The 15,647-nt window shown below is 39.2% G+C and overlaps 1 protein-coding gene across 7 annotated transcripts in view; it reads left to right on the top strand.

Moving 5' to 3' along the window:
• The window catches only part of NCOA7 (nuclear receptor coactivator 7), an 81,557-nt gene extending 67,397 nt beyond the window's left edge, over window positions 1-14,160 (top strand). For all 7 annotated transcript variants that reach the window (XM_088053175.1, XM_005518334.3, XM_005518333.3 and 4 more), the window contains 6 exons: window positions 5,848-5,995; window positions 9,244-9,372; window positions 9,506-9,658; window positions 10,185-10,280; window positions 10,933-11,006; window positions 11,877-14,160. In XM_088053175.1, the coding sequence (XP_087909301.1) occupies window positions 5,848-5,995; window positions 9,244-9,372; window positions 9,506-9,658; window positions 10,185-10,280; window positions 10,933-11,006; window positions 11,877-12,012 (736 nt within the window). In that variant the 3' untranslated portion in view covers window positions 12,013-14,160. The remainder of the gene's footprint in view (window positions 1-5,847; window positions 5,996-9,243; window positions 9,373-9,505; window positions 9,659-10,184; window positions 10,281-10,932; window positions 11,007-11,876) is intronic.
• Window positions 14,161-15,647: the final 1,487 nt, after the last annotated feature.

Below are 15,647 nucleotides of genomic sequence, written 5' to 3'. Positions count from 1 at the left end.
TGTGGGAAAAGGGAGATACTCCTGACTAAACAGGTGTGAGTGTTTCTGTCTTTTCTCCCCTTAAAAAATAGTCCCATTGCAGTAAAATTGAGGAACATAAATACTTTTCTTCAGGTGTTCATTAATGCATAAATAGTACTCTAGAAAAAAGCAAACCAACAAACTAGGGAAGTGGAGTTCTGTGATTTTCCACATAAATCACTCAAGAATTTTCACTGGAATCAAATATGTGATCCTTTTCTTGACAGAAGGCAACTAGAGGAATTCTCTGGTTTGTTGATGAGCAAAAATCAGTGATTCTAGTAAATTAGATGCCGGGAAGGAGGAGTCTGAACTTGTGATCCATCTCAGAAGTGTCTCTTTCAGATGCACTCAATTTTTTCAAAATAATTTTTATTTAATATATTTAATTTCAAATATGTAGCATGTGTGTTGATTTAAGTGTTTATATGTTTTTGCTGAAAAGGAGTGTTTTGATTGTCTGTAGTAGTGTGGAAGTTGCTGTCCTCAAACTCTTCCTGGAGGAGAGGGAGAGGTTTAATCCAGCTGGAATGTGGTCCTTGGGAGAGCAGCTGGATAGCTTTTGGTTTGCTTGCTATCTGAGGATCCCAGTCCTTGACTCTACAGGGATTGCAAAAGGGTGGGTTCAGAAAATTCTAGGTTGAAGTTAGTAAATAGTAAAATAAATAGTTCAAGGAATTGGAGTGATGCTGTACAGTGACACAACACAAAGTCAGTTAGTGCTTTAGGGATAGTGCAGCTAACAGTGAATAAAGCTGCTGAGCTGACTGAGGTCATCTCTAATCACTGCTGTGCAACAAGTAAATCTATCAAGCTTCTAACCACAGACCTGGAAAACAGCTTTTCTTCTTGCCCTTTTATGAGCAGAAACTTTCTGAATGGTGACCAGACCTAATCCATATATAAACTGAAGTATTGACAACTGTTTTGTACTTCAGTTTTTATGAGTAAAAAGTAACTTCCGCAGTGAGCTGCTGCAGCAGCACCTGGCCTTGCTGGCTGACAGACCAGATCCCTGATACCACAGCTTCTGTTTGGATCTTGATCAAACAAAGTGGTGAATGATTGGTTGTAAGTTTGGGACTTTTTGGTGCTATTCATGCCTGTTTTAACGCCCCAAAATTGCGTGACAGATCAAGTAGAACTTGGAGCAGAAATTAAATGCAAGACCAACTCCTTTGTATTAAAGCCAGGCATGTCTTAGCCTCTTGAACAAGACGGTGTTTTCTCCAAGATCTTGGATGCTTTCCCAAAGCAAAACACAGCACTTCCTACCTTCTGGGGATATTCTTGCGTAGGTATTGTGTAGAGTATAAACATAAGTGTTGCATCTTAAGAGTGCCATGAACAGTAGGTTGTTTGGGATAGCTTTGCCACATATTTTAGACAAGATATGAGATCATTTACTAAGTTTAAAACTACTTGGAATGCAATTTATATTCATGTGTGAAAATATCAAGAATACCACTCTCATCTTGTTGGCCACAAAGCAATATAATGAAACACTTTCTCCAGTCCAGTCACAGTAGCTTGTGCAGTGTCTTAATGCTTTGTAGTAATTAAAATCAAAAAAACTGTCCAAACTTGGAGTGAGATTGTGAAAAAAATGGTCTGCATGTCTATGTTTAGTGTAAGTTAAATCTTGTTCTGATTTGTTTTTATTTATTTTTTCCTATGATCATAGCATTTGCTGTTAAAACAGCTTCTGTCATTTGTTATGAAAATGGCTCAAATTTCAGCCTGGTCCCATAGCCCACAGCTCCCAACAGAGCTGTTCTTCCATGTGCAGGCTGCTACTACTTTCTGGAAACTTTATTAATACAGGAAGAGGACTTTTAGGCTGATTCTCTTTATAAAGGCACTAGATCTTCTGTCACATTTGCTGTAGGTGTTCTCTCTCCATGTGTGGCTCCCCGGGTGTTGCGTGTGTCCCGGCACACATCGCCCTGTGACCAGCATGGCTGAGTTAATCAGTGACTGCAGCACTGCTTTGTGCTGCCTGCTTGGTCACAGCACTGCTCACCTCAGCACGCAGATGGGGTGCTGGGCATCTTGAGGTGCCTTATATACAGATTACTCAGTCTAGGGCAGCTTCTTGCCAGGTTCAGCTGAGCAGAGGGGCACCCATGCTTTTGGACACAAATAGAGATTGACTATTTTGCTGGAAAGTTTTGCAATGGGTATAGCTTACAGTATTAGAGGGTAAGTCTGTGTGTGCTCTTACTGTGTGGATTTATGTTTAAATGGTATGTAGGTTTCCCATCCTAGTGGATTTTGAGTAGTAGTAGCTCAGTAATTAGGTCACACATTTCCTCAAGACCTTTTGCAGGAAAGTATCTTGCACTGAGACAGAGGTAGTAATGCAGAATTTCTTTGTTTGTAAATAATAGCATTGATTAGTTCCTCAGTCAAGAAGTAAATCTCTCTAATTTTCCACAGTGTAAATTTTGCAAACAGGTTTGGTTTATGAATGTATAATTTGCACTGAAGTTGATGTAAAAGACATTGCACTGAGATTCTGCTGCTGAGAGGGCATCCACTTTTTTGCAAGATTTAGAATAGTTTTGAATTAGCATTTTATAAGGAGAATACTCCTAGACTCCTGATAATAAGATATCAAACTGTACAGAGGAAATTCATGAAAAGCTGTTTTTATCTGTAGCTTAGTGTCTTATACTGAGGGCTCATAGAAGTCTCTATAAGTTCATAAAAGCATATGAGGGCTTACAGTAATTCAGTCCTCAAGATTTGTGAAGAATCATCGTTTAGTCAAGCACATTTGTCATAGGATTGCTCTGGGTTAATGTCTTTGTCTTGGCCAGGAGCAGTGGTTGGATTTAGAGCCTTTTAAATATTTTCTTTCTGGAGTTACTAACTTCAGGTTTCTATAGTTTTCTTTCTCCAAGTACTTTGTTTTATTGATGTTTCTCTTTTAGTGTATGATACGCTCATAAGCATGTGATCACCAAAACAGCTATTGAGTTTTAGGATAAATTTTCTCACAGCTGTCAAGTTGGCTGTAAGGAAGTTCCTCAAGAAGTGTTTTTTCAATTTAAAAATTGGCTCAAATGTTTTCAGTTTGGTAGCTTGGAAATACCATTGTAGCATAATGTTAGAATTTTTATTAGAAGAGTATCCCTTTTCAGAATGACATCATCTCTGTAATCACCTATTTCTATTTTATGCTGCTGCTTAAATCTGGACTGTCTGGATTTATTTATCAACTGTCCATTGCAGAGAAAAACTTAGTTATGTACTACTTAAAAAAACTGAGCATGTACAAGTCCATGGGGCCTGACAGGAAACATTCTGAGTATATTGAGGAAGTTGGTTGATGTTATTACAAAGCTGCTTTTTATCATCTATTGAAAGGTTTTGTTCACTGGGGAGTGTTCCTTAATAATTGGAAAGACAAATGCTGCAACCATTGCCAGGAAAATTGAAGAAGTATCTGTGGGAGTACAGGGCAGTCAGCTTCACCTCAGTCTCTGGGAAGCAAGTTCTTATAGACACCATTTCCAAGCACACAGAGGGAAAGAAGTAATCAGGATCAGCTGTCATATATTTACCAAAGGCAAATCTCATTTCTACTGACCTAATAACTTTTCTGTTTGAGATTGCTAGCTCTTTGAGCAAGGAGAGAGCAAGGGATTGTTGTTTTACCATAACACTACTAAGGTTTTCAACACAATCTTCCATAATATCCTTGTAGCCAGACTGGAAAAATATGACCTGGACAGGTCGGCTACAGGTGGTTGAATAATGACTGGACCATTGGCCTCAAAGGGTTGGTAGTTGGTCTGAGTGGCAGTGAGGTACAAGTGATATTCTTGGGGACTGATACTACTTAATGCCTTCACTGATGACATGGACATTGAGACAGAACACACCTTTGTCATTTTGGGGAACGACAGAAAATTTGGAGAGTGCTCGTAATTGGAGGGCAGGGCTGCTCTTCAGAGGAGTCTCAACACAACAGGCTGACAGAAATGTCAGGAAGTTCAGAAAAGGCAAATGCAAAAGTTGTGCACCTGGGATGGAGCAGTTCCTGCAGCAGTAGGTGGGGACAGGCAGCCTGGGGAGTAGCTTTGCCGAAAAGGAGTTGAGGAAGTTGAGAGCAAACTAAATGTGTCAGTGGTGTGTCCTTGCAGTAAAGAAGGCTTTGGAAGGAAGTACAGCTAAACAACTTGGGTGGTCATTATTCCCCTCTTCCTTTTGGACACTTGGTTTAAAAATGGAGGGCAGGGAACCAGAAACAGAAAACATAGGATGGCACCCGACGCGTCTCGGATCACGTGCTGCATGCTTTGGAGGAAATGGTGATAAAAGGGAAAAAAAACAAACCCAGGAGACTGGCTACACGTGGAGAACTTGTAGAATCATTGATGGAGATTTTCCAACTCAAATGGACAAGAATGTGCAACCTGCTCTAACTTGGAAGTTATCTCTGCTATAAGCAGGAGCTGGCCTAGATGATTTCCAGAGATGGCTTAAAACATAAATACATTCTGTGATTTTGAGATATGAGTGTGCTGCTTTCCTTCATGCACCTGCTTAAACGTGCTTTCAAACTGATCTTAGCCAGACAGCAGAAACCAGTACTTTTATTGTATTTTCTTAGGGATTTATAGGAATTGAGTAGTTAGCTTTCCAGAGTAGGACTACTGTACATAAAATACATAGTGCTCAAGTCAGTTGTCTCTTTCAGTTAAAGCTCTAATTAATTAGCAAAGAGTTAATCAGACTGCTTTTTCTGAAACCTCTGTGAGCAATGCTAATTTATTCCTTTTTCATAATTTCCATGATGAAGCAAAGTAAATCCTTTATTCTTTTTGTAGACTCAAAAAAATCAGGAATTATACTAGTGATCCTAACAAACTGTTACAGGGCTGAAAGGGTATTTTAGGATTATTTGTGCATACATATAAATCCAAGTAATTTGAAATATGGCAGAGGGGGGTGTGGAGGGAATATCTAAATTTCTGAAAGTTTTTTTTCTGTTTTCCATTGATCTAAGAGTTACTGGATTTTCACTTTCTGGTGAAAAGCAGGAAAAAGATCCAGTGTCATATGCACTTACTATCTGCCCTCTACTGTGGGTCTGATTCTTTGTTGGCAGTTTAGCTTCTTATGGATCCTCTGTTATATTCCTGTTAGAAATTGCATGTGTTCATTTTAACTTAACACATAAGTTCCTTCTTAAGAAATTGTTTCATGGTTTGTTATGGATGTTGTCAAGAAATATCTTTTTAAAGGCAGTGGCTGAGAGCTGACTACATTTATGGAAGAGCATGTGCTGCTGGTACTATATCATTAGCAAAGCTGTCGGTAACAGCTTATTTTCATAATGCTAAGAGAATGAAGATTGTTTTGTGGTTACCCTCTATAACTTCTAAAGGGCAGCTAAAACTGTAGTGTAGACTTCACTGGTGATCTCATTGCTTGTTTCATCGTGGAGGTCAAACTAAATGGGTAAAGTGAAAGTTCTACAGAGTTAACTTTTGTGACTATGACCTAATATCGATCAGTTTGACTTAATACGAATTGTGTGGGACCATTGCTTTACCAAGATACTTTGGCTTTGCATATAGCAAAGAGAGGAGAAAAATATCTTGTGGGGAGTGAAAGCAGAAGAAACCTTGAAGTGGTTCAGGCTGCCAGGTGGAGGGAGCTGTTGCCTTTTGTGGTCTGGGAAGGTGGAGGTATGCTGGTATCCTGTTTGTGTAGTTGTCCCTGCTTTCGCATTGGGCAAAACCTCTGTGCTACATGACAGTGTTGTGTTCATGGACACTGAGCAATGGTTGTCTCCTCCTCTTCTCTTCACAGAGTGGATCACTTGTACACATTTTTCGTTCAGTGGTCACCAGAAATATATGGGAAAGATGCCAAAGAGCAAGGTTTTGTTGTAGTAGAAAAGGAGGAGCTTGACATGATTGACAACTTCTTTAGTGAGCCCACTACTAAAAGCTGGGAGGTGAGTGCTTTCTGCCTTTACATGAAGCTTGTGTGTATCAAATGTGCATCCTCTGCCAAGAATCTCAGCAGTTGTTCTTTTGAGGATTTTTATGGTGTTTCTTTATAATAGTTGCTGCTTCATATACAGGACTCATTATGGTTTGTATCTATCTCAGAAATGTATTCATATTCTTTCAGTCTTCATTTCTTCTCTCCCTAGAAAGAGCAGGTAAACAACTGGGAGCTCTCTGGTGTGCAACCAGCAGAAGTTGTATAAATATTTTGACCATGTGATACTAGTCTTTTGCAAAGCTATACAGGCATATGTGGTCAGCACTGCTAAATTACTAATGTATTTATATACTAAAAATATCTTCAAAATGTATATATGCATGTAAACATCAACCCAGACTCCTGTGTGCTGGTTGAAATGGATTGAGGTGTGGTGATATGCCAGACCCTTGCTTCTCCGGTGCACACAGCAGTACTGTTTGAATATTGGGTGTAAGTGGGATAAGTTTATCATTGGACTTTGGCTTTTTCATGTGTGGTCTTCTGCAATCTGTTTTAACCACTTGGCATGCTTGTGCTTGTTATCTCTTTCTTCTGCGTACAAAGCCTAGTTTCTAAGGGAAATAAGCTTGCATCATATTTCTCAATGCTCAAACACTTTCTGTGCTAAGGATATGGGATAAATGAGACAAATAAATTCCAAAGTGGGAAATATCTTGATGGTGATTAAAAAAGTTATCTGATTATTTGTCTTAAACATAAACTTGTTTTCTTTAAATTCTACTACCCTATTTTTTTTTTGAGCATTTTTTGAGGATTTTTATCTTCACAGTATGTTCTGTTGAAAAACGGAGCTTGGAAGTGGGACTTGTAATTTGAAAAGTATCAACCTCTACTCCCAAGATAATATTTTTACAGTTTTGTAGCTTCTTAATGTTGCTGCTTTGTGAGCTGAAAGATAAAAAAAAAAAATCCTTCCTTGTTTTGCTTAGAGCTGAGTGCAGTCATACATTGCTCTAGATTTCACTGTTCAGTTATCTGCATGCTATTTTCATAAAACCACAATGAAGGAAAATCAGTGAAGACAGATGTAGGAGAGATCTGGTCACACTGGGAGCTTGTCTCTCATTGTTTCATATAGATATTTATTGAAAGGAAGAAAAGCTGGAAACTGCTTTTAAAGGTGTGTCTCTTTTATTTGTAATATATTCCAGCTTCACCAATTTAAAGTAGGTCTGCCAGGAAATCTCTGTTGAATAAAGTCCAAATTTGGGCATGATGACTGTGAAAGTTTCACTCTCCCTTGCGGGGAAACAGAAACTCTAATTGTAGAGAAGCATATAAGCAATTCCTTCACAGCATGCCATGGCCAGTAGCTGTCTGTCAGTCTTGAGGCTCAGAACTCTTGCCATTAGAGCAGGGGTAGAGTAGTGGGTACTGAAAATAAACTGCTAGATGATGAAACAGAGACAAATGCCTTTGAATATTCGAATTATTTACTGTGCCAGACCAGACCAGGAGGAACCTTTTGTGGAGGTATGTTGAATTGTTTCTTGTTTGAACAGCATGGATCTGATGACAGAACTTCTGTCCTAGTAATAAACATGCTCTGTACTCAGGTGGGGGGCATTTCCACCTCAGGTAGCTTCCTTTCTCAGCTCTGTAAAATCTTTGAAAGACTTTGTAGGTCTGGTTTCTGCAGTGGTCAATTCTTTTAACCCATTTTTGCTTTTGTGTGGTCTGTAAATACCTGATCTTGCAGATGCCTCTTTCTGCAGTTGTTGACTGAACTTCATTCACATGTGCAGTTCAGACACTGAATAAATGTGCATGCAGAGAAGAGAAGCTTTTCTGTCTCTGGCACCAATTTTCAATTTACAACTGTATTAATACATTTTCTCTGGTTGCCTAAGTGAGTTTGGTTGTATTTTACTCCAGATACCTCTTGGTTGATTTGCTGTTGGCTGATACTTTTCCCCCACTCCTGGAGGAGAGACTATTACTAAAAGAAAGTCCTCAAAAGGGGAGTTGTGTACTTTCGATTTAAGGTCTAAAAGGTGTTAATAAAAAAAAAATATATATATACAAGAATGATCTGGGAGATGAGAAGGGAAGGCAAACCACTCAGAAGATGAAAAAAGATCAATGATACAAGTAGAAAAATTGCTTTCTTTGAACAGTTTGTTGTGGGCAGTTTTTTTATATTTTTAATTACCCTAATTTTGCAGTGCAAACCTTTCCTGAAATTGACCATATGAAAAATTTTCCAGCACAGGATTATCTGCAGTCTCAGAAGGAGGGGCTGGAGGTACAGGATGAAGCTGTAGAGCTTTTGCAGTATCATGGGCAGGAATACCTGTAACTGCTCAGGTGTGCAGGGACATATAGCAGTGTTTGTTCTGCAGGCTGCATTTTGCCTTGTGGTCCTGACTTCCTCTCTTTTCCTGACCCTGCCGTGGAGTGCCAGTGCCCAAGTGCCCTGTTCAGCTCTAAGCATCTGCGGGAGAGCGTGGGCCAGACATGAGTGCATGCAGCAGAAGTGCAGCTCTCATCCCACTGGGGATGCCCGGTGTGACTGAGGGTATTAGGGCTATGTGAGCTCCTCACCAGCCCTGGTCATCATGCAAAACTTCTGTGCTTTGTTGTGTGCTTAAATCCACACCTGGAGTCAGTCTAGTGCATTTGCTTCCTCGCCTGAGGAGCAGGTGTGTGTAGGACCTCCAGGCATCTCTTCCCAGTTATATCGACTGTTGACAGCTTCTGCAAGTTCCAGCAGTGATCCTGAAGGGTGGAGGAATTATGCAAAACTTGATCTGTGTGTAACATGAAAGCCATTTGGAAGCCTTATTGGCAGTGAGCTGCGTAGCAGAGCACAGTGGGCTCTGCAGCTGCATCCTGAGATTCCTGCTCCAAGGATAAGACCACTGTGGTGATAAACTTGTGGAAGGAAAGGACGGTTTAAGGTTTCCTGTTTGTTTTGTATCTAGGCCTCATTGCTTCCCCTTTTCTTTCTCATCAGCTTCATTTCAGAGCTTTTGCTGTTGCTTCCTGTGTGCCATGGTGGCACTGAGTCCCAGCTAAAGATTTTGCCCGTTTGCTTTAGGGTACCTGTGCTTGATAAAATTATCCCATATGGTGTTTTTTCTCCAAATAGTGTGACAGCTGAGGAATAAGTTTTAAATGAATTGGCTTCAACAGAGGATTGATGGTGTTAAGAGCTGTGCTTTAGGTTGGACACTTGTTCTCTTGCCACAGATCATTACTGTAGAAGAAGCTAAACGACGAAAGAGCGTTTGCAGTTACTATGAAGAAGAAGAAGATGATGATACTTTGCCTATCCTAAAGCATCACAGCGCTCTCCTGGAGAACATGCACATAGAGCAGGTACGGCTGGGAAACCCTCAGGTTTCCTCCTTAGATGTAGTGCTGTCTCTGTTGAGTGTGAGAAAGAGAATAGGTTGGGGCACTGCCTGTGTTGCTTGTGTAACCTTTTCCCTCATTCCCTGCTCCTGCTCAGCTTGCCCGGCGCTTGCCTGCGCGGGTGCAGGGCTACCCGTGGCGCCTGGCATACAGCACACTGGAGCACGGGACCAGCCTGAAGACTCTGTACCGCAAATCGGCTTCTCTTGACAGTCCAGTTCTCCTTGTCATCAAGGATATGGACAACCAGGTAAGGTTCTGCGGGGGTTGAGCAGAAAGGGCAGCATTTTGAAAAGTGACCATTATGAAATTAAGTGAAATGTTAGTCATACTATGAAGCGATGTCATACAAAAATAAGACATTGGTGTTTCCTCTTATATTTTCCACTGCCTAAACTAGAGTTACCACAGGAAAGTGTTTCAGCATTAATAAAAGCTTTAGAATTGCAATGAGTACAGTAGAGCTTTTGGAAATACCTTTCTTAGGTATCTCAGTTAAGGATCTATCACAAGCAGTGCCTCTTTGAAGGTCTCATTCTTCAGTAGTTGCTAGAGTCAGCAATGCTGCTGCCATTATTGTCATTGGCTTTTACTTGCAGGATACAGAAGATGTGGGAGAATACTTGCACATCTGATGCACTTCACTAGTTGGTTCTAACATGAAAATCAGCTCAGTTGTTCTTAAAAAGTATTTTTAAATGTTTGGGGGTTTTTCACTTGAATTCTATGATATTATTACTTTCCACAAAAGTACTGTAATAATTTTATTCTGACAGATATTTGGAGCGTATGCTACACATCCCTTCAGGTTTAGTGACCATTACTATGGCACTGGTGAAACATTCCTCTACACATTCAGTCCACATTTCAAGGTAAGTAGGTGTCCACTTTCTGAAATAAGGTTTTTGGGTTCCACTTCTGGAACATTTATGAGATTTTTATGAAGTTAACATGTTTGAGTGTAGAAGATGTTCCACATGTTGATGAATGCAATTAATAATTCATTGCTTCATTGCAACACCTTAAGCGAAAGTGTCTGCAATTATCTGAAGAGAGGACAGTCTGTCAGGATGAGGAGAGAGTTTTAAGTGAATTGAAGGGGGAAGCAGGAAGAAGGAGTGGATTGTCAAAAGACTCTCCTTGGAAGGCAATGATACCATGAATAGGATATAATTTCATGCATTCTTAGGATCACAGTGACAATAAAATAAGAGTGCTACTCAAACACCCCTTGATGCTCATGGCTTATGCACTTTTTCCATATTGAACACATTTTTCTTTTTTAAGAGGGTACCACTTGATTTAGGGAGGGAAGCAGAGTTTAAAGTAATAATAGTTTTATTATGTATTAAATATGTAAACAGTTTTATTATATATTAAATATGTATTGATCCTTTACTTTCTACCTTACTTGTTCCCCTTTCAAGAAAAAGATGACCACACCTCTTAGCTGCTAAGAGCAAGTACCCAGTAGTTTGAGATTACTCATAGTCCAAATGTGTTCATGTTTTTTCCCCTCCTCAGGTATTTAAATGGAGTGGAGAAAACACCTACTTCATCAATGGAGACACTACCTCTCTGGAGCTTGGAGGTGGAGGGTGAGTGAATATTTGGTTTTCAAATCATATAGCCAACTTTTTTTTTTTTTTTAATTTTAAGTGGAAATAGGGACAATGGTAGATGCAAGAAGAATTTCCCAGTAAAGTGGCTGATCTTACTTTCAGTAAGCTGTTCAGTGGAGATACCTCAGCAATTTGATTTCTGTTACAGACTGAGAGCAATTTTGTTTGCTTATAGGGACTGATATTAGGCAAGTAGGGTTTGTTGCAGAGTTGGGGTTGTTTTTAGCCAGGAAATAAACAGATGTTTTGGCTAGATACATTACTCATTGCTGAAGCGGTTTGTCACTGGAAGATAATCCCTAATGGCAATTTTGCCATCAGTTTCTAGGGTTTATCATGTGTGATCCTTATTCTCTTGATGCACAAAGCAAGGATGCATACAGGGCATAATCAGGTCACAAGTTTCAAAGGTCAGTAGGTACAAAATCAAGGGCTAAGGCTGTACAACTAACTGAAGATTACTTGGAGGTTGCACCATGGGACAGTGGGGCATGGTTTGCATCAGGAGTGGATAAGCAGAAGGTGCTCTGTCCACATCCAGATAGCCAGGGAAGGGACCCCAAGGTCTGTGCCCTGTTGTAGCCACAGCTGGCAGTGTGAGCAGCTGGGTGGTCCAGGGCTGTGGGCCCTCTCAGGGTCCTACACACTGCCCTGCTCACTGGTGCAAACAAAGCACGGGGACTGCACCATGAGCTTCTTGGCAAGTGCTTTGCCAGGACTGAGCTCTTCACATTTGGCCTCAGGGTCACCTAGCTTCCTCTGTATCACTTCTTTGATTGTTTAGACAGCTTTCAGTGCTTTTACTGTTCCATCTAATACTAAATCTGTCGTGTATTTCCTTTCTAGTGGCCGGTTTGGTTTATGGTTAGATGCAGATTTGTATCATGGGCGAAGCAACTCCTGCAGCACCTTCAATAATGACATCTTAACTAAGAAAGAAGATTTCATAATACAAGATGTAGAAGTATGGACATTTGAGTGAAACACTGACTGCCTTAAGGACTGGATCCATTAGGCACTAAGCTATCCAGAAGGTGCAGGCTGCCTCACAATGTTACACGCTTTTTCCTCGAGTTTGTACTGGAGCATGACTACGCAAAAAAACCAACCAAACAACCCAAGAATAAAAGAATTGGTTTTGAGAGGCAGTAAGAGACAGAACAGTAAGAGATTACTCTGAAGTGTTTTTTACTTCCTCTTCAGCACTCTTCCATTGAAGATACAATGCTTATGAAAATGTTCATGATGTATAAGTTGAAAACTTTTTATGTAACTGTGAAAAAGATCCTGTGGAAGAACTATAACTGTCTTGTACATTCCATGTGTATTTATGTTCAACATGCAAATGCTGACCAAAAATAAAAGGTTACTTTACCAAAATCTACAGCATATTGTTTGCCATGGAAAAGAATCAGAAATAGGTGTACACAGCACTTAAGGGAACATGTTTTTAAAATTATTTTATTTATTGTTATTGTATAGTAGATTTTTTTTGTAAATGTATTACCTATGAGTTTTTTTTGTTTAATGTTTCAAATCTCATTTTGATAATCACAGTTGAGGTAGATTTCTTATGCATTGGCATTTATTCTGAATCAATTTATTTGATTTCTGAAGTTAATTTTTATATTTTTGTTTTGTAAATGAGATTTGGTTTTCATTATACCCTAATTAGAGGGTTTGTTTTCCTTGCAGAAACACTTGAGTGCATAATTCTGTTTCATTTTCTTTTCCTGAAATGAGAGAGAAGGTGGATAGTGCTTCTTCTTAACTCTGCTGTCACATTCCTATTAATATATTACTATTTTGGCAATGTATGGAGACATTGGGCGACTGCCCCCTGCTGTAGACTTTATCAGTTCTGCTGCAGTCCACAGAATTGGGATAGCATGCTCTGAGCACCTGCATTTGACTGCTCATGAAGGACATTTCTAAGAGAACTGGTTTTCTGTATCACCACCAAATGATTCAAAATAAGCCACCCACTGTGTTTTTATGAGTATTTCTCTACAAATTGGAGAATTTGTTAAGGAGAAAATACAATTGTGTCCTAACAGGCACATTAGTGTAAAACTTGTTTTCCTAATAATTAAATATATCATTTCCTTTAAAAAAAAATATTTGAAGCAGCAGTCTGATTTAGAATTTGACAGGCAAGTAAATATTCTTGTTTCTTTTTAATGAAATTATCAGATATTTTCCCCTCCCCCTGTCAAAGCTGAAAATACTCTATATAACAAAATTTGTAAAATTTATTTTACTAATAAAATATATTACAAAATTATAAAACATTTGGTAAATGGGGAGAGTGTGAGAGAGAACTGGCAATCTTCACTGTTTGTTAAGGAATTCTGCTTTGCCATTAAGCTGTGGTTTTGTTTACACAATCCAAGCCTAACTAATACTAGGATGCTGTCCTGCCCTCAGACTTGAATGTTTCATTGTCCTGAGAAAGGCAGGTTTTAGAGAAAGTAGTGTGCATTAAAACAGTACAATCTAATGTTGGAATATTATTAACTGAGTAATACAACTCAATTTACTTACTGCTCAGTCCTTTTTGAATATATTAAGTAATAAAAAAAAAAAGCCAATTTCTTTTCTTTCAAAAGCATTTCTAAATCTTAATCCTGCACAGAAGTTGCACAGTCTAAAAAAACAATGCTATACACAGTAAGCCTGTAACACGCTGCACATGAGCTTTTCACACTTCCTTTCTTTGTGGTCTACTATAGCCATAAATAAAGTTTGTATTGGTAGTGCTTTAAAATATTTTGAAAGTTGTTGACAGCATTATGCTTTGAAGATACCCAGAATATCTAACACTCTTTTCTCTTTTAAATGGTGGCAGAAGACCACTTAATAGTTAAAAAACCCAACCAAACACACAACAAAGAATCCCCACAACAAACAAAATGAAACCAAGTTCAACATTTTGCATACATTTCACTCTTGCTACCTACAACTTACTTCATTATATTATCCTTGTCAAAGCATATCTAAACGCTGTGGTCTATATTCAAAACAGTGTTGTTCAATCAAAATTCTGTGACCCTTAAAACTATGAATATTGAATATATGTAATGCAGTGCTATCACAATATTTTCAATAAAGGAATTTATGCATTCAGAAACTTGTTACAAATGCCTTTTCCTTTATTCACAAATTTTAGAACATTTTAAAGATGAAAGGATGAATCTTAAGTTACAGGTTATGCCTTATACCTGTGCCACCTCATAAAACAAGAATATCAGCAATACTGTATTTTATAAACAGAGATAAGGAGGTTGGAAATTTTGCTGGGGTTGGGTTTGGGGATTTTTTGTGTTTAGTATGGTATGTCCTCAAAGAGAGCTGTGTTTTGAATTCACTCTGAGACTAACTGTCACAAAGGGCTAAGAAATGCCAGGAAAGAGCTAGCAGATTACCTGGTAGTTCTTGCTGCTACTCTCAGCTGCAGTGAATGACATGTATCCCCTTATCTTTTTTGACCAACCTCTTTGCAGAAGTCAAAAGTCCATATGCATCATTTTTGTATGCACCCTTTTCGTATTTCCAAAGTGTTCACGTGTATTTTTATGTCCAGCTAAGCAAAGCAAAGATGTCTTAAAAGTACCTGGTTCTTGTGTTTTTTTGGCTTTCATTGTATACATCAGTGGTATTGAAAGAAAAGAAGCTACAATTACGTGTGGAATTGAACAAGTGCATTATCCGTGAGCCGTGCTCTGAGTGAAATGGCAGCAACAGCTTTTCTAAAGAAACTGGAAAATCATGGTCACTAGTAATTTTTCTCTTGGGGAGAACAAGATCTTGTTCTTGCAACATCAAATATGTGTCCCTTCAGTGGTACTTGGACACAGATTTTTGATTCAGGACAGTGTTCAAATACACACAAATCAGGCTTGTCAGTAGCCAGGTAATTGCAGATGTTTTATTTGGTGGTGGTTTAAGTGCAGGTTTTGTGTTGGATGTTTTGCACAAAGGCTGGCTTTAGAGCAAAGGAAAGTCCAGTTATGTTTAGAACAATCCTCATTGATAAACTCTAAAGATTTGATTTGCCTGTTTGTAGCAGAGAAAAGGAGCAGGTTAGGTCATTGCAAGGGGGCTGCCCAGCACTCTGCATGTTGGCACATCTGGCAAGTGAGTTGCTTCAGGTAGAATAGCCAACCATGTCCTGTTTGTACAGATACATCTTGCTTCAAAAAAAAACCATCAAAAAACCCAAACCATTTCTGAAAATCACTGTCTAAATTTTTCATCTCATTACCTTTTAAAACACTGTAGCCTGTAACCTGTGGGACAAGTAGTTTGTGCCTTTTGAGCTGCACGAAGAGCACATTTAAGTTGCAGGGTCAGTGATTCTGTAGCTCTAGTCTAATGAACAGGGCAAATGATTTTAAATACAAACTATTAAGAGAACATTTTTAGAACTTGAAGGCTAACTACCACTTACCAATACCCTCTATTCGCTTCAGAAGTAGTTAATAGGAGGAGGGTGGTGAGGCACTGGAATGGATTGCCCAGAGTTGTGGATGCCCCCCCCGCCCATTCCAGGAGTGCTGAAGGCCAGGCTGGATGGAGCCTTGAGCAGCCTGGTGTAGAGAAAGGTGCCCCTGCCCG

Source organism: Pseudopodoces humilis, chromosome 3 (assembly GCF_049639895.1).
Source record: "Pseudopodoces humilis isolate 2021_Gansu_Grassland_sample_001 chromosome 3, ASM4963989v1, whole genome shotgun sequence".
NCBI lineage: Eukaryota > Metazoa > Chordata > Aves > Passeriformes > Paridae > Pseudopodoces > Pseudopodoces humilis.
The sequence above is the reverse complement of the archived record's forward strand: the minus strand, read 5'-3'. Positions and strand labels throughout refer to the sequence as shown.